At 37.2% G+C, this 22,907-nt stretch overlaps 1 protein-coding gene across 1 annotated transcript in view; it reads left to right on the top strand.

Moving 5' to 3' along the window:
* Nucleotides 1-13,457: 13,457 nt before the first annotated feature.
* Nucleotides 13,458-22,907, top strand: part of LOC111158543 (NEDD4 binding protein 2 like 2) — a 79,569-nt gene continuing 70,119 nt past the window's right edge. The window contains exons 1-2 of the mRNA XM_022520638.1: nucleotides 13,458-13,655; nucleotides 15,095-16,356. Coding sequence (XP_022376346.1) covers nucleotides 15,095-16,356 — 1,262 coding nt within the window. The 5' untranslated portion in view covers nucleotides 13,458-13,655. The remainder of the gene's footprint in view (nucleotides 13,656-15,094; nucleotides 16,357-22,907) is intronic.

Genomic DNA, 22,907 nt, shown 5'->3' with positions numbered 1-22,907 from the left:
GTGTTTCACGTGTTCCTTCCAGAGACATTTTATACACACACATGTGTGGCCTTTTTTTTCACATTTTTATACATAGTATCATATAGTACATGCTCTTAAGCATTTTGCTTTCCTCAAATAACAGTTTAACTCAAAGATCATTCTATATAAATACAGAAAGAACTTTCTCATCTTTTCTGCTACATAGCATTCCATTGTAAGAAAGTACCATAATTGTTTAATTTGTCCTCCATTGATGGACATTAAGCTGTTTCCAATCTTTTCTTCTTAATGTCAAGATCCAGTTCTGAACTTCTTGTTTTCTTATTCTATATTTTTCTCCCTGAAGCATCGCATTCAGTTATGGCTTTATCGATTATTAAGCACTAGGCAGCTGACAACCAAGTTATCTCCTACTCTGGTTTGGGGGTGTTGTTATTGTTGTTGTTGTTGTTGTTGTTCTAGTGAAATTAAGTCACACATTCCCAACTGCCTACTAGGAATCTTCTTTAGAAGAATCTACTCCCTCAAACTAAGCATATCTAAAATAGAGAATAATCTCCTCTTCCCACCCATCCTGCTGTGTTAATTTTATCTGAGATGCACGACATTTATTCACAATTCCACTCACTTACCCCCACACATCCATGCTGCTGTCACTATGTTTGTGGTGTTCTATTATTCAGTGCACAACCAACTGCCATCACAGAGACGGAAAAACCAGAGTTGTATGGTTGCATAGCTAGATGGAGATATCCAAGAGACTGTCAGATTGAATGTGTGAGTACCTGGTCTTGAAATGACATTGGAGCTATACCCCCATCTCGTCATTGAAAACCTTTAGAAAGTGTTGTTTCATTTCAGTAAGTTTGTCTTTCATCTCCTTTAGTTTTAGAGACCTTTTAGCCAATCTGAGGGGAATCAAAGTCAATTGGTAACAAAGGGTGGGGCTTCTGAAACTGAAACAGCTTGCTCATATAAGGTAGTGCCAGCTCATGAGAACAACAGGAGGAAGCCTCCTTGTCTTTAGGTCTAAGGCATGACACCTGTGATGTGTAGTGGCACAGCTCCCTATCTCCTCCCTCCAACCCTGTGAAATGAAGAGAATGCTTGTTCAGGGAGAAGATGGCAGTCACTCCAATGGCATATTATGAGAAAGTAAACCAGTGCAAGAACCCTACAGTGCAATGAAGCAGAGGCACTGGTAGGATCTTACCAAGGGGAAACATCAAAGCAGCATAGAAACACTTCCCAAAGTAAACAGGGAAGGTAACCATAGATGTAGGAGTCACATGAGAGCCTCAAGATGTGGGACAGGAGAGAGTACTGGGAGCCAAATGCTTTTAAAGTTTTATATCATAGACACACCTACATTTTTATAAGTGGGTATCTAATTTTCTATCTCTTACCTTTTCATCATTTGGTTAAGATTTTAGTTTCTGAAGAGAATCCTGTGATGGAATGTCTATGGCTTAGTTGAATAATATACCAGAGTCTATCTGGTTTAAAATGTTTCCAGTTTAAAATAGAAGCTATGAAGAATGCCACAAATAAACCAGACATTTTAAGGAATTTTCTGGAAGATATAATGTTAATAACATTGACTAAATAGAGCTTTAAAAAACCTATAAGTAAAATGCATATATTTGAAGTGCACAATTTTGGTGTTTAGACATATTCACCCATGAAAGCAACAACACAATCAAATTAAAGAACATATCCACTACTCCTGAAAGTTTTTGTGCCCTTTTGAGCTCCTTCCTTTCTACCTTTTGACTCCTAACCCATCTCACCCTCCCCTCATCCCTACGTTAGTTTGCTTTTTGTCACTATATATTAGTTTACATTTTCTAGAACTTTGGATGAAGGGAATCATATTATACCTGCACTCTTTTTTGTCTGGCTTCTTTCATTCAACAATATGATTTTTGAGAGTCAGCCGTGTTTTGTATGTACCAATAGTCCTTTTTTTGCTGAGTAGTCTTCCATTGTATGGCATGCCAATTTACTTATCCATATTGACCTATAATGGTCATTGGATATGAATATTTTCCAATATTCATTGTTTCTAATCATGGACCATTAGAGATAGAGTTGTTATAAACATCTTTTTCATGTGTGTACAAATAATCATTGGGATATATGTTTTCATTTCTCCTGGGTAAATGCCTAATATTGGGATGGCTGGATCATATGGTGGTGGATATTAAACTTTGAAGGAACTACAAAAATGTTTTCTAAGTGGTGGTATCATTTTACACCACTAGCAATGTATGAGAATTCCATAGGTTACACATCCTTGTCAATATTGTTATGGTTGTTTTTAAATTTTGGACATTTTTAATTGATGTGTAGTTTTATATATATATATATACATATATATCCATATATATATGCATACACACACACACACACACACAAATATATATAATTGACTTAATTTTCACTTTTGTCTTTACTGATGATGTTGAGCATCTTTTCATGTGCTTATTTGCTATCCATTTATCTTCTTTGGTGGTGTGTCTATTCAAATTTTTGAATTTAAAAAATTTGGGTTTTATTATTTTTGGATTTAGAGAATTACTTATATTCAGGATATACATCCCTTAGCAGATATGTGATTGCAAATATTTTTGCCAGTCTATGGCTTGTCTTTTTATTCTGTTAATAGTGCCTTTCAAAGAACATGAGCTCTTAATTTTCTTGGCAATTATAATTTGTCAACCACTTCTATTGTTTTCTTTTATGGATCATACTTTTGATGTTGAATCTAAGAAATCTGCTTAAACTAAGGCAAAAAATAATTTCTCCTAACTTTTCATTGAGAAGTTTTGTATTTTAGAGATATTTTAAAGGCCTTTATAGATTTTGTGCTATTTTTGTATATGATACAAATCAGGGATCTTAGTTCTTTTTCTTTTTAAAAAATATGGATACCCAATTGTTTCAGCTGATATATTTGATATATCAAATATATCGAACTGATATATTTATTCAGTTTATATAACTGAACTTTTTTTTTGATAGTTTCACTGGGTATAGAACTCTAAATTGGCCACTTTTTCTTTCATTAATTTAAAGATGTTGCTCCATGGGGTGCCTGGCTAGCTCAGTCAGTAAAGCATAAGACTCTTTCTCTCGGGTTTGGGAGTTCAAGTCACACATCAAGAAAAGCTTACTTAAAAAAAAGTTGTTGCTTCACTACATTTCACTTTCATTTCTTATTTTATGCTAATTTTCCCTTCTTTCTGACCAGATTAGAAGACCCTAGAATGAAATACCACATGACCTCATGATTTAAACAGAGCAGACCTTTTAAAAATGTTTGCTGATTTGACTTGCACACTATTTCATGTAACCAGGTCTATCTTCTTTCAATCCTCTGGTCACCTGGTCTTTCTTAAGTCTTAGTGTTTCTTATAACTTCCCCGATCATTTTTTTCTCTTCCTCTCAACTTCCTTGGTTTTTTTTTTTTGTTTGTTTTTTGTTTTTTGTTTTTAAAGATTATTTATTTATTTATTTGACAGAGAAAGATCACAGGTAGGCAGAGAGGCAGGCAGAGAGAGAGAAGCAGGCTCCCCGCTGAGTAGAGAGCCTGATGCGGGGCTCGATCCCAGGACCCTGAGATCATGACCTGAGCCGAAGGCAGCGGCTTAACCCACTGAGCCACCCAGGCGCCCCTCAACTTCTTTGTTAAGTGATAAAATAATGGCCTATGTTTCATTCACTCAACAAACATTTATTGAACACCTATTATGTTCCAGGAAATATGCCAGTTGCTAGAGATGAAGCAACAAACAAGACTGACCAGCCATTTTCCTCATGGGGACTAAAATTCATAGGGGGAAAGAGACAATGACTAAGTAAACAAATAAATAATTGCATATTGTAATTTGTGCAATAAAAAAAACTAGAGGACATGCTATGATAGAGAATAACAAAGAAATATAGTATAAATAAAAAGGTCAGGAAAGTCTCTATGATGAGGCAACAATTTCAGCATAGACTGGAGGATGAATGCTGATGAATAAATTGCATATTTGGGGATGTGGGAGGAGTCAGAGAAATCTGGAAAGTCTGGTTCCAATTCAGGTTGAAGTATTAGGAATTTGGTCAGGACTAGCTAATAATTTCAAGTCCCTGTGTAAAATGAAAATGCTGATCCCTTGTTCAAAATGCAGAAAAAAATGCATCATTAAAGGTACAAAGATAGATAACTTTTTCCTGTCTTGATGATTTTTATTTGCCATTTAATGTCATGTGCTCTTGGATGTGGGGATACTCACAGGGTAAGTGTAGACCCTTACAGGTGCCAGGTACACTTCCCCTTGACTTGATATGTCTGTGCATTCATGCTGGGTTCCTTCTCCTGCCAGCCTCAGAAGGAAGCTTTGAATCCCAGCTCAGGATCAGGGAAGTCAGTCTCCCTTTCCCAAGGGCTCATCTCCCCATCCTGCCACAGATAGGCAACCTTTAAAGGATTTCCATTTCCTGTGCTCATTTGTATACCTGGATTAAGGACAGGCAAGAGGCTCCTCCCTGTTGAGTTGCCTGCCAAACATGCTGTGGTGCTACCAACCCAGGATGGAGACAGCTGCCACCATGCCCCATCCAGAGATAACACTGGAGGGGCACCAAGGCCCATCTCCCAACTTTCCTATAACCTCACCCAGGACCTCTCTGGGGTCAGTGGGTATCAGTGGAATGCAGACCTTCCCACTTCAGTGTGACTGGGTCACCACCCCGGGTAGACAGTATTTGTGGTCATAGTGAGATGGGGGGTTGATACAGGTGCAGGTCCTAAGATGGAAGTAAGCAGCCAAGAACTCATCCTACAGAGGTGGGGAGTTGGCAGGATGCTCCAATCTTCTGAAGCATGTTCCATATCCCATTTGCCTTACAAAACACAAATTCAAAGATTTAATTATTAAGAATTTTAAGATGGCAACCACAGAATACTAATCCTATGTGGGGTGCCATTCTGATCACAGGCCCGGTGCAACCACATTGATTGCACAGTCATGCACTGAATGTCTCTGTCCCCCTAGAATTCATATATGGAAATCCTAATCCCTAATGTGATCGTATTAGGCTGTTGGGCCTCATGAATTAGGTTCATGAGTATGGAGACCTCAAGAATGAAATTAGTGCCTTTATAGGAAGGAATATCAGAGAGATTTCTCTCTCTGTCATGTGAGCACACAATGAAAGAACAGTGGTCTCCAAGCCAGAGACCAGGTCCTCATCAGATGCTGGATTTTCCAGTGCCCTGACTTTGGACTTCCCAGCCTCTAGAGCCATGAGATATAAATGTTTAAACAATCCAATCTCTAGTACTTTGTTAGAACATCCTGAATGGACTAAGACACATTCCCATGAAGCTGTCCCTGAATCTGGTTTATCAGTCAATAGATAATGAGATTGAAATATTTGGTCTATAATTCTTGTTTTATAGAATTATCTTACCCTCAGAAATAATCTCAATTTCCAACAGTACGGAAATATTTAAGTACACTACAACATGTGTGTTTTGGATAATTATTAGACCATTAGCAATGGCTATAAGCATTTTAATCATGGAAAAAGTGCCTATGCTCTGTTGGTAATTAAAAGAAATAGGTATTTAAAAATTATATTCTGATTCTGTGAGCCAAATTATGTAAAGAGAATAAAAATGCATTAAAAAAGCCTGAAGGGAGAGATACCAAAATGTTAAGTTTTCTCTGGATTGTAAGATTATGTGTAATACTTTTTAACATTTCTCTAGGGGATTTTTGTCATTTTTTTTGGTTATGTAGTATCCAATCCCAGCCTTTCCAATGTATTAGCCAGCCACCTGGCAGAGAATACCACATTGTACATAGTCTTGGTGACAGGCAGAGATGCAAGGAGAGTTGAACTGGCCAGGCTTACCATTTTCCTTCTTCTGGTACAGTCAGTATACGGGCACATGACCTAGGATTTGGATAGTCAAATGTTTCTCCTGGGATTTTGAATCTTAAACTAATGTTAAAACTGTATGGAGGGACACATGGGTGGCTCAGTTGGTTAAGCATCTGACTCTTGATTTTGGCTCAGATCATGATATTGGGGTCCCGGGATCGAGCCCAATGTTGGGGCGTGGGGGGGGGTGAGTTCATTCTCAGTGTGGAGTCTGCTTGAGATTCTCACCCTCTCCCACTGCCCCGCCACCCACCCCCAGCTCAGGTGTGCATGCTCTCTCTCTCAAATACATAAATCTTAATAAAAAAAAAAGAAAAAGGAGTATGGAGATGGCCAAAGGTTGATGACAAGCAATGTTCACTGCAGTGCTGACAAGACTTTTCTGCAGATATACTTACTGCTTACATAGTTCTTCTAGTGAGCCATTCCTGAAAACCCTTGCAGCTGTTCATTCATTTCCACGCTGGGTTCCCAGCTGATCCTGGGCTTTTTATCCTCTGATATCTTTCCCCTAAATTCCCTTCTGCTTAATCTAGTCAGAGTTGTTATCTATGACTAGTACCACATAATAGAACTTCTTTATCCTTTCAGTATTTCCACATTTTCTATGACAGAAATGCATCACTTTAATAGAATAGAGGGAAAAATTTTAAATAGGAAAAACTTCACCAACCCATCCCCCAATCACTCTCTTCTCAGCAGTCTTAAACAATGATTGAGTTAAAAAATAAATTTGGGGGCACCTGGGTGGCTCAGTGGGTTAAAGCCTCTGTCTTTGGCTCAGGTCATGATTCCAGGGTCCTGGGATCGAGCCCCACATCGGGCTCTCTGCTCAGTGGGGAGCCTGCTTCCCTTCCTCTCTCTCTGCCTGCCTCTCTGCTTACTTGTGATCTCTGTCTGTCAAATAAATAAATAAAATCTTAATAAATAAACAAATAAATAACATAAAAAATTTAGCTTCTGCATTTGTAGGTTCTAAAAATAATATCATCCTTATGTAACGAAATGTCAGTATTTTTAAAAATAAATTTTACTGCAGGTAACTACAAATATTTATGGAAAAATCAATAAATCACACCACTGATGGTGAATTAGTGAAGCAGCCCTGGAAGTCATGTATGAGGTTTTATTGAAGCTACATGTTTTTTGAAAAAGCAAGTATATTGACTGGTTGCTCTGAAAAATTGCCTATAAGGTATACTTTCCAATGACCTTAGCACTAAACAGCCAAGAAAGATGTTATTTCTGCAACTCCTGATTAGAAACATAAATGGTTTCACATCCAGATACATACAAATTTGTGGGAATTAATTATATTCCATGAAATAAGACTATAAAATATTTTATTGCATAAATTTTTTTACCCCCACCCCCCTGAAATATCCTGTTGAAGATATCGAAACTGTCAAATGTAGATTTTCTTTATGAATAAGATAAAAATTTATGTAGTTTTGTTGAAAGATAGTTTTAAGAAGAGCTTCCTTAGAGTTCATTTGAAAATGATTGCTTATTTCTTCTTCCATTTCTTTGTATCATCTTATTTGTGTGAAGTCTGGTACAGCATATCCTTTATAAAGTTTGGTTTTTCTGTAAGGACAGACCTGAAAGATGAGTAGGGGTAATAATGCCTATCACTAGAGAACATGCTTGTTAGAAGACTGAATGGTGGGCATTGTAAGGCCCAGACCAACTGGAGAAGCTAGCTGGCCCCTACTTTGGCCTCATTACACCTGTGTTGTTACCACCTTCCTTGCTATCATCACTGCCAGGGAAAAAATGCTCTCCCTTGCTTCTCTGTTTAGGATTTACTGACCCTGTCACTTTCAGGGATAAGTGCACCAAGCACAATAAGTAAATAAATGTATTGTTTTCTTATTTACAAAATACCTCCTAGTGTCCTTTTGGGAGCAGGGCAATACATGTGAGGCAGGTAGAACAAATGAACTGGGACTTGGCTTATGACCTGTTGTAAGCTGTCTGTAGTTTAAGCATAAATAATGTGGCTACATGCAAAGTTCAAAGATAGTGCACACCAAGGGTAGTCCTCACTCATAAAAATATTAATGGGAAAGAAACAAGAACCAAAAAATATGGACAACAAAATATGGCTTATTAAAGTATGTTCAGAGAAAGAAGATCAAAGGAGACTGGGAAAGTAGAACTCTCAACTATTTTGTCTATTTTGTTTCTAATTTCTCCATCAGTGACTAGTCTTTGATACCTAAGCCTGATTATGATATGGCCAAAAAAAATCACAAATCAAAATCATTTACAAATACCAATGCAAAAATCCTAAATATAGTGAACAACCTCCAGTAATACACTAAGAAAATAATGTATTATGACCAAGTGGGACTTATATCAAGTATGAAAGTATGGTTTAATATTAGGAAATATTAATATAATTTGCCATATTAATATGTCCAGTTGCTGAAAAACACTAACAAAATTCAACATTTATTCCTAATTTAAAATTCCTGAGAAAATAGGAACAGATGGATACTTTCTTCTTTTTTTTTCTTTAAGATTTTACTTATTTGAGAGAGAGAGAGAGAGCACAAGCGGGGGGGTGGCAGAGAGTGAGGAAGAAACAGACTCCTCATTGACTCGGGAGCCTGATGTGGAGCTCAATTCCAGGACCCTGAGATCACAACCTGAGCTGAAGGCAGACACTTAATGGACTGAGCCACCTAGGCACCCCTGGATGGATACTTTCTAATATGAAAAAAAAATGCATATATATGTGTGTCTTATTTAATGGCGAAAAATTAAAGACATTTCTGCTAAAGTCAGGAATAAGGCAAAGATGATTACTATCTTCATTACTATATTGTGCTAAAAGTATTAGTCAGTGTAATTAGATAAGAGAAATTGATTAGATGCATAAGAATTGTAAAAGAAGAAGGAAGAAACTACCTCTGTTTACAGATAACATGATATCATACCTGTTAAATCCTAGGAATCAGTACTAAACTATCTCAAATGACAAAATAATTCAGTAAGGTAGTAGGATATGAAATTAATATGAAAAATAACAGTCTTAACTTCCACAAATAATAACCAGCCAGAAGATCTCATGAAGAAAAAAAAAAAGAATGTATCATTTATAATAGTAACTAAAAAGATAAAATACTTGGGAATTAACTTAATAAATGTTCAAAACCTGTGTGAAGGAAACTATAAATTCCTGACACAAAAATTGAGTTGAAAAAATAGAGAGATAGCCTTTCTCAGGATGTGTCAATATTATCTATGTATCAGTTCTTCATTAAGCTAATTTATGAATAGAGTGCAATCCCAACTTAAAAAATACCAAAAGGCTTTTTCTTAGAGCTAGTTAAGTTGATACTATTAGCTTACATGGAAAAATAAACACTTAAGAATAGCTAGGAAATTACTAGAGTTACTGGGGAGTGGGGTGGATAAACCCAACTAGATACAATTAAAAGTAGAGTACTGGTACATGAATAGACTGAAAAGCTAACTGAATAAAGCAGAAAATTCATGCTTATGTGGACATTTAATATATGATAAAAGTGGTATCTCAAACCACTGAAACAAAGATGAACTATTTAATAAATCATGTTAGGGAAAAATTAGAAATTCATTTCCTATACCGTATGTAACTATAAACTCCAAATGGATTGAGATCTAGCAAAAAGCATAAGTAAATTCCTCTTAATCTGCATGTCTATAGGTTTTTCTGGCTATGACTTAAAGTCCAGATGTAATAAAGGCATGAGTTTTGAAAAAAAAAAAATTACACGGAGGGGGGATCCCAAGCACACATGAACACACACAGAAACGAGGAGAAATTATTGTGAGTAATATGCCAGAAAAAGGGTTAATATCGCTAATATGTAAAGACATTTTGAAATTGAGTGAAAAAAGACTAAAAAATACAATAAAACATGAACCAAAGCCAATTGTCCATAGAAAAGACACAAAAATCTCCCCAACTTATAATAAGAAAAATGTAAATTAAAACTACACTGACATACCATTTCTCACTCATTATTGTCAAAAGTTCAGGTAAACTGGCATATTCATAAATTGTTGATGGGCATGGAAAATGATATAATCCCTATGGAAGAAAACTTGACAATATGTAGTATATTTTGATTTACCTTTTGATCTAACAATCCCACTTTTGGGAGTTTACTCTAAAGATAGTTCTCTTAAAATATAAATACACGGGCTTACTTATTGCAGCATTATTTATATTTGCAAAATGTTGGATACTACCTAAATATCCTAAGCATCAGATTTTAAGTAAATAACTATAGCACATCTACATAATGGATGCTATGTAGCTGTTTTTTTTAAAAAAAAAAATGAAGATTATCTCTATTAATTGATGCAAAGCAATCTCCAAAAGATACTGTTAATTGAAAAAAGCAAAATGCAGAACAGCATATATGGTATCCCTTTGGAGTAAGAAACAAGAAAGAAGAAAACATACATTTATCCACCTTATTTTTACAAAAAGAAACATAGGAAGGATACATCAAAAATTAATAAAATTGCATACATATAAAAGGTGGTAGCAAGAAGGGTTCAAGAGATACAGGAGAGTGTGATATTTCTCTGATTATACTTTTTTGTATGATTTAAATTTTTTAGAAGCACATTATCCTACATATTCCAAAAGTAAAATGAAATTATCAATAATGGAAGGAAAAATAAACTAAAACTAGAAATAGAAACAAGTGAATTCATGTGTATTTCAAATGACTAACAGAAACCCATTGAAGTAGGATAGTGTAGAGTGAAAGAACTAATTCAAGTTATTTTTGCACATAGTACTTTGGCTTTCAACCCCCAATCTAGGGGGAAAAAACTACAAACAAGGCTTGAACCCCTTCTAGTAGTTGCTTTTGTAATAATATGAATGTAACAATTCTGAAACTATTTTATGTGCAATGTAGGATTAGGCAAATAAGTAAACATTGCTGTTAGGAAACAAGGATCTCACTGTTAACGAAGGTAAATACAAATATGAAATTGGGGAGACAACAGAGTAGTTGGAATCTAAGTATCAATATTCATGATTTCTGAAGTGGAAATTATATATATATATATATATATGCATATATATATATATATATATACCTTTTCCCTCACCTTTTTCTATTGTGAGGGCCTAAAAGCAGTAACACTCCAGTATCAATAAGTACATTTAGTTTTAAGGTCTTAGCTTCTAAATACCATTCTCCAGTAAAAAACAAAAGAAACCAAGGCTTTTGGAGAAACTGTTGACTCCAGGATAGGAGTAACAAATGTACAAGATAAGCCTGAAAAATTATTGTGCCACAAAGGTAAGAAAGTGTTCAACATGCAGGTCAAAGGGGAACCAAACTGAAGCCGGCCAAATCTGATGATTTGAGCAACAAAATAAGAATGGGGAAGAAGAGAACAATATCCTGTGTGGAAGAATTCCAAATAAATTATATAAATACTCTAAGGGAGAGAGAGAGAGATTAACAACCAGAAATGTGCACTGTGCACAGTGACTTCCTTCCAAGGGGTACAGTATGGAAAGGGGGAAAAAAGAGTCACTTTACAATGGAGAAATCTGAAAACTGCTTTAGCCAGGTGATCAAGTTTAACATAAACAGTCATAAATTGGGTTGATAGTATGTACTCCTGCTATTATGTGATGAAAGTGACACTTTACTTCTGTGGTCTTCCCCTCAAAAACATATAACCCCAGTCTAATCATGGGAAAATATCAGATAAATGAATTACAGTAAAAGGGCATCCTACAAGATATCCACCAGTTCCCCCCAAATTGTTGAGGTCCTCAAAAACAGAGTCTGAAAAACTGTCACAGCCAGGAAGAGCCTAAAGAGAAATGCCAGCTACATGTAATCTGTTATCCTGGATACTGGAACAGAAAGGAGATTGGGTAAAAATTAAAGAAATCTAAATAACTATGGACTGTAATTTATGTGAATGCATCAATATTTGGTTCACTAATTATAACAATGTATCATAATAAAGAGGTTAATAATAGGGGAAACCTGTGGTTGGGTGGGTGTGGTAAATGGGAACTGTGTACTACATCTACTCAGTTTTTCTGTGAATCTAAAACTATTCTCAAAATAGTCTAATATAACTAAATAACTAAATAAATAATAAAAGACAGTAATGGATTTTTTGATGGACATCTTGAACAAAAAGGAAAACATAAATTCATGCTGATAGTAAATAAGGATAGCTCTTCTTTATAGTAGCATTACCACTAACAAATGTGGAAAGCTTGAAGGAAATGGGAGGGGAAAAGCTAGCTTGTAACCCTCATTGTAAAAATCGATTGCAGCAAGGATCATCCAATGGAGATTGAACTACAGAGTAGAGTTTGATTAGGAGCAAGGTATTTGCTTGGTTTCAAAGTAGATCTTCATAGACTGTTTGTTAGTTGCAAGGCATAAAATAAACAGTGGAGAAACTGGAAAGCACCTTGATAAGGTGATAAAGATTAGTATCACCTTATAGTGGACAGACATCGTGAACCTCCAAATATAGATACCCTGAGAAAGACACAACTTCACTTACGTGGTTATTTCCACCGAGGAAGCATAACTTGGATCTAAGCACGAGGAAACATCAGAAAAGGTTGATGTGGGAATTTGTATTTGAAGAAGAGTCTTTCTTTATAAGAGGATGCATTGCTTTGGTCATACGCCTAAAACCCTCTTGGTCACAAAGTTGTTAAATAATCAAATGCAAATATTCCAGACCGTGATTTTAACTGTTATATTTATAAATCAGAAACTACCTCAACAGAAAGATTTATTCCAATACCAAGACGTTAGCAGTTTACTTGTAGTGGCAAGAAAGAATGCAGAGGGAGCGGACTTAGTACGGGGAGGTGGTGGAGGGATGGGATTCTGAGTTGAGGACTGTCGAGTTGTTTTTGTTTTGTTTTGTTTTGTTTTAATCAGCTGCTGCTCTAAGTGCTTGTCACAAATTGACTAAGTGGGAGAGCTCAGTAATTGGTCCTTGTTTCTCAAAACAAAACAACACAAATACGATACGAAATAACTTTCTCTTAGTACTTAAGGCTTTGCTGCAGTGATTGCTTCCATGGAAAGAAGAGACTGGAATTACTGACTGGTTTTTTGTAGAAACGCCAGCAACCCTACGTGGCGATACCAAATGCTGAGACCCCGTTGAAAAGCGCGATTCTTTGTATCCTAGAAAGTCTTAAAAGCATGCACCGACAGCGGCTTATGTCTTTAGGGTGCCAGGCACTCACGCACCGACAGCGGCTTATGTCTTTAGGGTGCCAGGCACTCACGTTCTCTTTCCTTTACCGACGAATCCCAGAGCAGGTCGCTGCCTTTTTTAGCCAAAGTTGACAGTTCTAAACAACTTCCCAGCTCCAAATCTGGGAACTAGTTAGGGTTTACGTTAGTTATCGCCGCTGCGTCTTTCACGAAATGGATTCTGGGAAACCCAGTCTCCGAGCGCGGAGATTACCAGGCCCAGTGGGAACACGGGACTTCAGTTCCCACAATGCCGAGCGCAAATCTGTAATTCCTGCCGGGGTAACCGCGAGGTGGCAGCCATCTTGCGTACGGCGGTGCAATTTCTCAGATGCCGAGGGTTTGGGTTTTAGTTCCTCTGTGCTTTGGGGTGGTGTTTGTGCGTTGCTTTCACCTTTTCAGATGTTCGTGTCTTTCTAGACCACGATTTTATTGGGAAGTAGAAGTGAATGTAGTGTAAGGTGAGTACACACCCCATTTTAAGTAAGGGTGGGGTAGTGGTGGTGACGTTTTTCGGCTTCTCGTCTGTTCTTGCCTGGACCTTTTGATTAGCCGTAAACGTGGAAAGCTGGAGTGAACCTTTGAGTCTAGGGTATCTGTTGAATTCCTAGACAGAACCTGAACGTGTCTCCGTTGGGAGAAAGGAGCTGGGTGACGCACTTTTGCCCGGGCCACCTTTGGAGGTCAGGAGGCCAGGGGACTCAGGCTGTGTATAGGCCACGCTCTGTTAATGCAGCCGTCTTGCGTTTCCTTGAGAGTTTTATCGTATTCCGAATGAGGAAATGAGGAACTGAGAGGTGGTCAGAGGCGGGGTGGGGCGTTTCCGATAGGGCGGTGTTCTTTACAGTTGTGTCCCCCCCCCCCCCCCCTCCAGTTTCTGTGGGCCTACCTGTATCATTGTCTGCTTTGTCTTTTTTGCCCTTTCCTTGTTCTGTCCTGTTGGAGGAGTTCCAGAGAGCGGGCAAAATGAAGTATTGAGTAAAACTGCATTTGGGATTGCACTTTTGAGGGCCCCTAAGAAATTTCAAGGGAAGCAGAATTTATCTTGGAGATTGGCCAAGCATGTGGAAAAGATGAACGCGTTGATTTGGGGAGGTGTCAGATTTCTAAACATAATATGACATATTTGAGTCATTCTTAGTGCAACTGAAGTTATTTTTTCCTTTTAAATGAACTCAGTACACCCATTTGGAAACCACTTTTACTCTATTCACAGGAATAGGGTCTGTAAAGTTTGGCATTTCAGTATCTAACGTTTGACTGGTAAGGAGATGCTGAGGTTTGGGAGCTGGGTGCATTTACTCGGAAGGATATAGTGGTTTTAAACAAGAAGAGTTTATGACGACATTTATCACAACCAGTTTGGATAAGTGTCAGTTTGGCTGGCAGATTTACTCTCCATATTAGTATGCAGTTGTGTATCTGTATCGTCAAAGTATATATTATTGATTCAATTTCCCAAACTTACTTAAATTCTTCAAGTTTCAGAAATTCATCAGTCATTCAGGGATGCCTGGATGTCTCAGTTGGTTAAGCGTCTACCTTCGCTGGAGGTCTTGATCAGATCCTGGGGTGGAGTCCAGCATGGGCTCCTTGCTCAGAAGGAACCCTGCTTCTCCCTCTGCCTGCCACTCCCCCTGCTTGTGGTCTCTCTGACAAAAAAAAATCTATTAAAAAATGCATCATTTGGAATAAATGTGAGATACATCTTTTTTTTTTAAAGTGAGGTCCCACCCCTAAATCATTATAATAATACTTAAATAGTAAGTGGTTATAATAATTTTTGTATTTTGGGAAAATTTGCCATTTAAATGTCTTTTCTGTTTTCTTGTTTCTGAAAAACTTTTGTTTAGATTTTTAAAGTATTAGCTATTAATTACATGATTTATTTGGTCCTCAGATGCCTTATGGTGAAACTGAAGCGAAATCCTTGGATCATCATGAAGAGCTAACAGGTGAACCATGCTATAAAAAATTGAAGTCAGCTGAAGAGGCTTATGTTTTTTCTCATCATGGTACTGCTGATTTTCACAGACTCCAAGAGAAAGCTGGGAATGATTGGGTCCCTGTGACCATTGTTGATGTCAAGGAACATAGTTATCTTCAGGAGGACAAAACCAAAATTACAAACTCGGTGAAACCTGTGCATGATGAGATGCCTGGCAATAATAGATCAGATGTTATTGAATCCATTGATACACAGATTTTACAGGATGCCAGTCCTGCATTGGTATCCAAAGATGATGAGATATATAGCACAAGTAAAGCATTTATAGGACCCATTTACAATCCCCCTGAGAAGAAGAAATATAATGAAAGGAGAAATCACTCAGAAGCAGCCAGTGGTATAGATGGCAAAGGAGGACGAGAACAGAAACAGAAATTCAACTCCAAAAAATCAAAGCTTGACAACGAATTATTCCAGTTTTACAAGGAAATTGAAGAGCTTGAAAATGAAAAAGATGATCTGGAAGGCAATTGTGAAGAACCTGAGCACTCTGAAGAAGAACTTACTGTGTATTATCAGGACCATAATAATGAGCTGTTAAAATCTGAAGAAGTAAAGGAAAGAGATATTAGTAATGTTCTTCAGTCGCATTGTAGTTACCAACAGCGCGGGGAGAACGAGCCAGGCAAATATCCTTGTAATGGACAAGTAATACCTGCATTTTGTGATGATTCCTTAACTTCCTTCAGGCCTGAATGGCAATCAGTGCATTCTTTTATAGTACCCCAAGGTCCTCCTCCTCCCAGTTTTAACTATCATTTAAATATGCAAAGATTCAGTGCTCCACCAAATCCACCATCAAATATTTTCCATATTCCAGATGGGTCTCAGCATCAAAATGGGTATTATGTAAATAGTTGTCACATTAACTGGGATTGTTTGACTTTTGATCAGAACAATGACTATATTGACTATAGTGAGAATACCAGTAGAGATCATTCCTTTTTTAATGGCTACAGTGTGCAAGATGGATATGTGAGTAATGGTTTCTGTGAAACCAGGGAAGGATGCTGGGAAGATCCTTCTATGGACAAGCATAATGGAATAGACAGGCTTAAGAACCAGCAGTTTCAAGAGGAAAAGTTAAATAAATTGCAGAAGTTACTTATTCTTTTAAGAGGTTTGCCTGGTTCTGGGAAAACAACGTTGTCTCGGTGAGTCTTTATACCAAGTGAATGCTTGGTAGTTCATTACTTAAAGATCATAGATGATAGTAGTTATCAGTGACAAATGCTTTCATGTTTCTAGTAGAAAATCTTTAATTTGTTACACTTGAGAATGATATCCGACAGTAAATATTTAAAAACATATTTTCTTAAGAGAATAAGCTCAGGTTAAAGACTTGGGAGAAGTTACAAGAAAGGAGAGTTGGCATATAAAGATTCTGCTAAGGGTTTTAAAAATAGATACACTAGGTATAATTATGACAGTGATGTTAGTAAATGCTATTTGAGAACTGTACTGGCCTTCCCTTTTTAAGTCAGCTATCCAAGAAGAGCTGGACTCAGGGTCGGAAGATTTGGGCTTTTGACCCAGTTATTTCAAACTTTATGGCCTTGGACAAGTTTTGCTGTCTGTTACTGGAAAGAGTAATACTTATTTTTCTGGAATAATTAAGAGAAAAAAATGAGATATACCAAGGAAAAGGAGGTGTCAGTTTGTTTTCAGCACTGTGGCATGTTCATACCTTTGATTGGCAGAGGAAACTTTTTTTATTTCTTTAAGGAGTCTGAAGTGAGCAGTACCTGAGTTAAATGGAGTTTGAACTGGTTATGTTTTATTGCATGACAGAATGTTTAAAATTCTTGTTTTAGTTTGCACTTTTTAAAAAAGAATATTGATGCCCTTGAATTTATTTGTGCAGATGTGAAAAAGAGTACAAAGAAAATACAGATTCTTTGCAGTTTTTGTAGGATGGCTCAAGATTAATGCCAGATCAGGAGAAAAAGAAAATTGTTTGATGTCTTCCAGTGAGAATAAAAAAGTCCAAAGAACCGTTACAGTCTAAACAGGTTTCTCTAGAAGCAAAACAGTCTAAACAGGTTTCTCCAGAAGCAATAAAATTAAAGAAAGATTAAATTTATGATACATTTCAAGCTAGATTGTAAGCTGTGATCTTTGTAAATGAATTTAAATATAGATCTTTGCATTTTGATTCTTATTATTTTATTTTTTTAAAGATTGTTTTTCTTTTTTATTTGGGACACCTAGGTGGCTCAGTTTGTTAAGCGTCTGCCTTCTGCTCAGGTCATGATCCCAGGGTTGTAGGATCGAGTCCCACTTTGGGCTCCTTGCTCAACAGGGAGCCTGCTTCTCTCTCTGCCTGCTGCTCCCCATGCCTGTGTGTGTGCTCGCGCTCTCTTTCTGACAAATAAAATCTTACGAAATATTTTTTTGTTTCTTAAGTTAGAGAGTGAGCGACCGACCGAGCACGAGCATGGTTAGGGAGAAGAAGACTCCCTGCTGAGCAGGGGTTCTGACAAGGTGGGATGGGAGACAGGCTTATCATGACCCGAGTTAAAGGCAGCCAACCAAGCTGCCCAGGTGTCCCATTCTTATTTTAATGAAGATTTTGTAGAGAGGTGAAATTTCAACTCTTCAGAAGGGATGGAAATTAAGAGTGAAGTCTCACAAACATGGGCAGTCTCCTAGATTTAGAATATAATATCAGAGGAAAGAAATAGTTGAAGTTTGGAAATTGTGTGAAGGAAATCTAGCTAGGATTATCTGACTATGCGTGGGTTTAGAAAAATGTAAGAAAGAAAGATTAGATTTGGAACAACATTGAGGTATGTTGAAACTGAAGATGAATAAAGTAGTGGTATTGCAATAGAATTTCAAGGAGGCCTAATTGTAGTGGGAGATGACAGAGGTGATTATATATAGTACATATGTTTGAGGAATCAGATATTTAAGAATGGAAGCTATAGTAATAACTACCATTTGTATCATGATTTCAGTTTACAGAGTACTTTCATATATAAAAATTCTGTAAGATGGGTTGTGTTATTTTCATTTCATAGAAGGAGCAGGGGCATAAGAAAATAAGCTCAGGTTAAAGGACTTGGGAGAAGTTAGAAGAACTGGTAGGAGGTCAAACTAGAGATAGAAATGATAGCGTGTTTCTACCCTGCTCCTTCACTTTAATATCTATCACATGTATGGCCCTATACCTGTCTCCGAACTTTCAGGAGCTTGTTTAAAGAAGCAGGAATATCTCTTTAAGTCACCACATTTTGAATGAAGTAAGATTGGTCGGTTGGGACTGGATAGAAAGCCAGACATTCTGTGGTGGGGAGTGGTTTTATATAGGAGTTAGCTTTCAAAATGAGCTTTGAAGAAAGAAAGGAGTAAAGATTTGGTAGATCAAAGTTGGGCTGATTTGGGGCACTAAATTAAAAGTTAGCATTGTTTAGTATTGCTGTGTGTAATGAGTATAGGAGGTTATAAAGTTCGAATTCTTTGGGGGTAATATTCAAGTCCTCTTCTTCCTTAGTTTAGTCCTTACCCCCCTCTTTGTCTTCATGTTCTTCTGCAGTTGGACTAGCACCTGTCCTCCCCTGCAGGAGACATAATACTTGTTCATTCATTGTTCTCAGGACTTTACTTATTCAGAGGTTCTCTCAAATGCCTCTGCTTTTTGAGGTTTTGGTTTATCATCTCAGTCCTCCGTAATCCTTCTCAGCTCCTATAGTACTTGTCATTACTAAGTTTTTACTTAACTATTTACCCACAAATTTGCTTACAATGAGATAAGTTTTAGGTTAATTTGCTTTAATGAGATAAGTTTTAGGTTAAATTCTAATACAAGTACAGACTTTAAATATATATGAGTAAACTAATGCAAAACAATTTCATATACCTTTGTAGGTATGTGAAAGTGCTAGCTCTTTGTCCTTTTAGGCAAACCAACAGCGCTTTGATGAAAAGGTTTATTTCAGGCAGAATTCAACAATGTCTAGCTGCGGAATTTTGTTACCATTTGTTATTGGTGTTAGATAAACAGAATCCTCTGAGTCTGTGATCGGTCCCAGGACCAAACAGGGATCAAGCCTTGGGTGTCATTCCTGGGGGTCTGGGCTCTGGATTTTGCTAGATTCATACACCCTGTTCATATGAGGAGAACGGGTGAACCTAAAATATTTTAGTTAATATGCATTTCTTCTACTGTATTGATTTCATCAATAAGTGAATGTATTTTCAGAAACAGACCATTAATTTCATTATATTAGTGAAATGTTGAGAGTTGATCAGAAGCACTTTTGGAGAGGAGAGAAGATAGAAGATGTTACACTGCTGGTTTTGAAGATGGAAGAAGGGACCACGAGCCCAGATACACAAGTGGCTTTTAGAAGCTGGAAAATTTGGCAAGGAAACAGATTCTCCTTTGGAGCTTCCAGAAGGAATGCCAGCCTACCCATACTTTTTATTTTAGTGCAGTGGAACAGATTTCAGACTTCTGACCTTCAGAACTATAATACAATAAATGCATGTTGTTTGTTTGTTTTTAAGATTTTATTTATTTATTTATTTGACAGACGGAGATCACAAGTAGGCAGAGAGGCAGGCAGAGAGAGAGGGGGAAGCAGGCTCCCCCCTGAGCAGAGAGCCTGATGTGGGGCTCGATCCCAGGACCCTGAGATCATGACCTGAGCTGAAGGTAGAGGCCTTACCCACTGATCCACCCAAGCGCTCCTAAATGTCTGTTGTTTTAAGCCACCAAATTTGTGGTAATTTGTTATAGCAACCGTAAGAAATTACAGTTTAAAGAGAGATGGAAAGAGATTTTTTTCCCCTCCTGCTTTTGGAGAAGATCTCAGTTTAAACTCCAGAGGAAAGACTGACCTTTCCTTACGGAGATCTCTATTCTTAATTTAAGGAATGTTTAGAGAGTGAACTGTCCCGGTAAAGTGGTTTTGGGTTGGGGTATGCAGGGCCACTCAGTAAATAAGGAGGTAAAGGTTCATGAAGTGTCGGTTCCTGTCAGATTGTTTTGGGAAAATCCCTTCTCTTTAATACATGGATGTATTAAAATAATGTAAAGTTCCTAGAAATTGTAAAAGTATGAAAAAATAAAAATAAATCATGAAAATTAACTCATAATAGGCCATTTGGGGAAATAGGGTTCTCAAAACAGGGTTAAGGAACAGGATTCACTTGTTTCTTCAGTGAAGAATTATAAGCTCAGACTGCATTAGTTATCTGGCTGTGTAACAAATTACCTTATTAAAAACTGGGTTAAAAAAAAAAACAAAAAAAAAACTGGGTTAAAGCAACAAACATTTATCATCTCACAGTTTCTGAAGGACAGAAGTCTGTGTGCAATTATCTGGCTGCCTCTGGGTTGAGGTCTTTAACAATGATGTGATGAAGGTGTTGGCTAAGGCTGTGTTCTGGTCTGAAGGTTTGTTTTGGGGTGGATCTCTTGAGGTTGTCAACAAAACTTAGTTCTTTTGGACTATTAGGTCAGGGCCTCAGTTAGTTGCTGGCTGTATATAGGCTGGAGACTTCCTTTGGTTCTTCCTCACGCACAGCGTGATGAGACAAAGCGAGCCAGCTCTGAGCCCAAGACAGAAGCAACTTTTTTTTTTCCCTGTAATCTAATCTCAGAAGTGACATTCTGTCAACTGCCATATTCTGTTAGTTAGAAGCTAGTCACTACTCCTAGCCACACTCAAGGGGAAGGGATTATTTAAGGGTGTGAATACCAGGAGGCAGGGATCATTTAAGTCATTGGTTTTGGCTCTCCCACGCAGCTATATAACTCTGGTGGCCTGATTTTTTTTTTTTTTAAGATTTTATTTATTTATTTGTCAGAAAAAGAGCGAGAGAAAGCAACACAAGCAGGCAGAGAGGCAGGGAGAGGTGGAGAGAGAGGCAGGCTCCCTGCTGAGCAAGGAGCCCGATGCAGGATTCGATCCCAGGACCCTGAGATCATGACCTGAGCCAAGGCAGCGGCTTAACCCACTGAACCACCCCGTGTCCCTGGTAGCCTGATTTCTGAAATCATTTTCTTTTTTCTGGATTTGTAAATATCAAATTAGCAAGGTTGTTATGAATATTAAATGGGGTCATAGATATATATAGAAAGTGCTTGTCATATAGTAAGTTTCCAAAAAGGTAGACATTCTGAAAAAATACAAATCAGGTAGCGAGTGGGCCCATATCTGATTTTTTTTATTAGATATTTCATTTTTCAGAGTTCTAAGTTTTGATATTTGGAGAATTCAATTTAATACCTTAAATAATTTTTGAGAGTTTCAATAGAATCTGACTACATGATTTTGAAAATACTGATATTCCTAAGTAATTTATCTTTGATTCAGATGGTTGGTATGGCATCAGATATCCAAATTGATTGTAAGTATTTTTTTTAATATAAGTCTCCAAAATAAAGCTTCATAGTTTGAGATAATTCAGGGAATTTAAAAAGGTGCATGAACAGCCTGGAAGGAGAAGTCTCTCTCCAAGCTAAAATTATTTGCTGTAATTATGATATATATATATATATATATATATATATATATATATATTTAAGGTGTTCTTCATAGAGGTTTATTCATGTTTGATGTTTACTTGGTTTGATGATGTAAATTGATGGGCTGTCTCCCATCCTCTTGCTCAATGCCTCCTCCATCCCCACCTTTTTTGAGGTTAAAACATTCCTTGGATACAAAAGCTTCTCTACTCTTGTAGTATATTACTAACATCTGAAAAACCATGGCTAATAAAGTAATAGAATGGAAAAAATGAAACAGGGTATCTAAGAAAGATGGTGTCAGTGTTCTGGTACTGTTAGATATAATTAGGTATCATAAGGTTGATTATGATCAGAATCATTTTAGGTGATTGAACTTTGGTCTGGAATGCTAATACTGTAGCATTTTTTTTTTTTTTTTCCAGTGCATGGCTTGAACTCACAACCCTGAGATCAAGCCTGAGCTGAGATCAAGAGTCAAATGCTTAACTGGCTGACCCATCCAGGTGCCTCATGTTGTAGCAGTTTTATATTCTAGGTTATCTGTGTAAACAAATATGGTGGCAAATATGTTAGGTGGCATATTTTTGAAAAATTGTGGCGGCTTAAGGAAGAAATCCAGCTCTAGCCTCACAAACAAATAACCATTTAATTTCATTTGCTTTGCTTGAAATAATTTGAACTATAATTCTGTAAGTGGAATTGCATGTTTAAATCTTTTTAAATTTTTTTGCAATTTTATTTATTATAAAATATACAGGCATAACTTTTTTTTTTTTTTAAGATTTTATTTATTTATTTGACAGAGATCACAAGTAGGCAGAGAGGCAAGCAGAGAGAGAGAGAAGGAAGCAGGCTCCCCACCAAGCAGAGAGCCCAGTGCAGGGCTCGATCCCAGGACCCTGGGATCATGACCTGAGCCGAAGGCGGAGGCTTTAACCCACTGAGCCACCCAGGCGCCCCCAGGCATAACTTTTTTAATTGCACTTCATAAATACTGAACATTTTACAGATTGAAGGTTTGTGGTATCCCTGTGTTGAGCAAGTTTTTGGCTCCTTTCTTCCAATAACATTTGCTCACTTAGTGTCTTTATGTCACTTGGTTATTCTCACAATATTTCAAACAATTGTATTATTATATTTGTTATGGTGATCCATGATCAGTCATCTTTCATGTTACTATTGTAGTCATTCTGGGGTGCCATAAGCTACGCCCATATAATGAGG

The sequence above is a fragment of the Enhydra lutris genome, unplaced genomic scaffold (assembly GCF_002288905.1).
Source record: "Enhydra lutris kenyoni isolate GAN:26980312 unplaced genomic scaffold, ASM228890v2 scaffoldscaffold60, whole genome shotgun sequence".
Lineage (NCBI taxonomy): Eukaryota > Metazoa > Chordata > Mammalia > Carnivora > Mustelidae > Enhydra > Enhydra lutris.
This window is presented reverse-complemented; position numbering and strand designations above follow the sequence as displayed.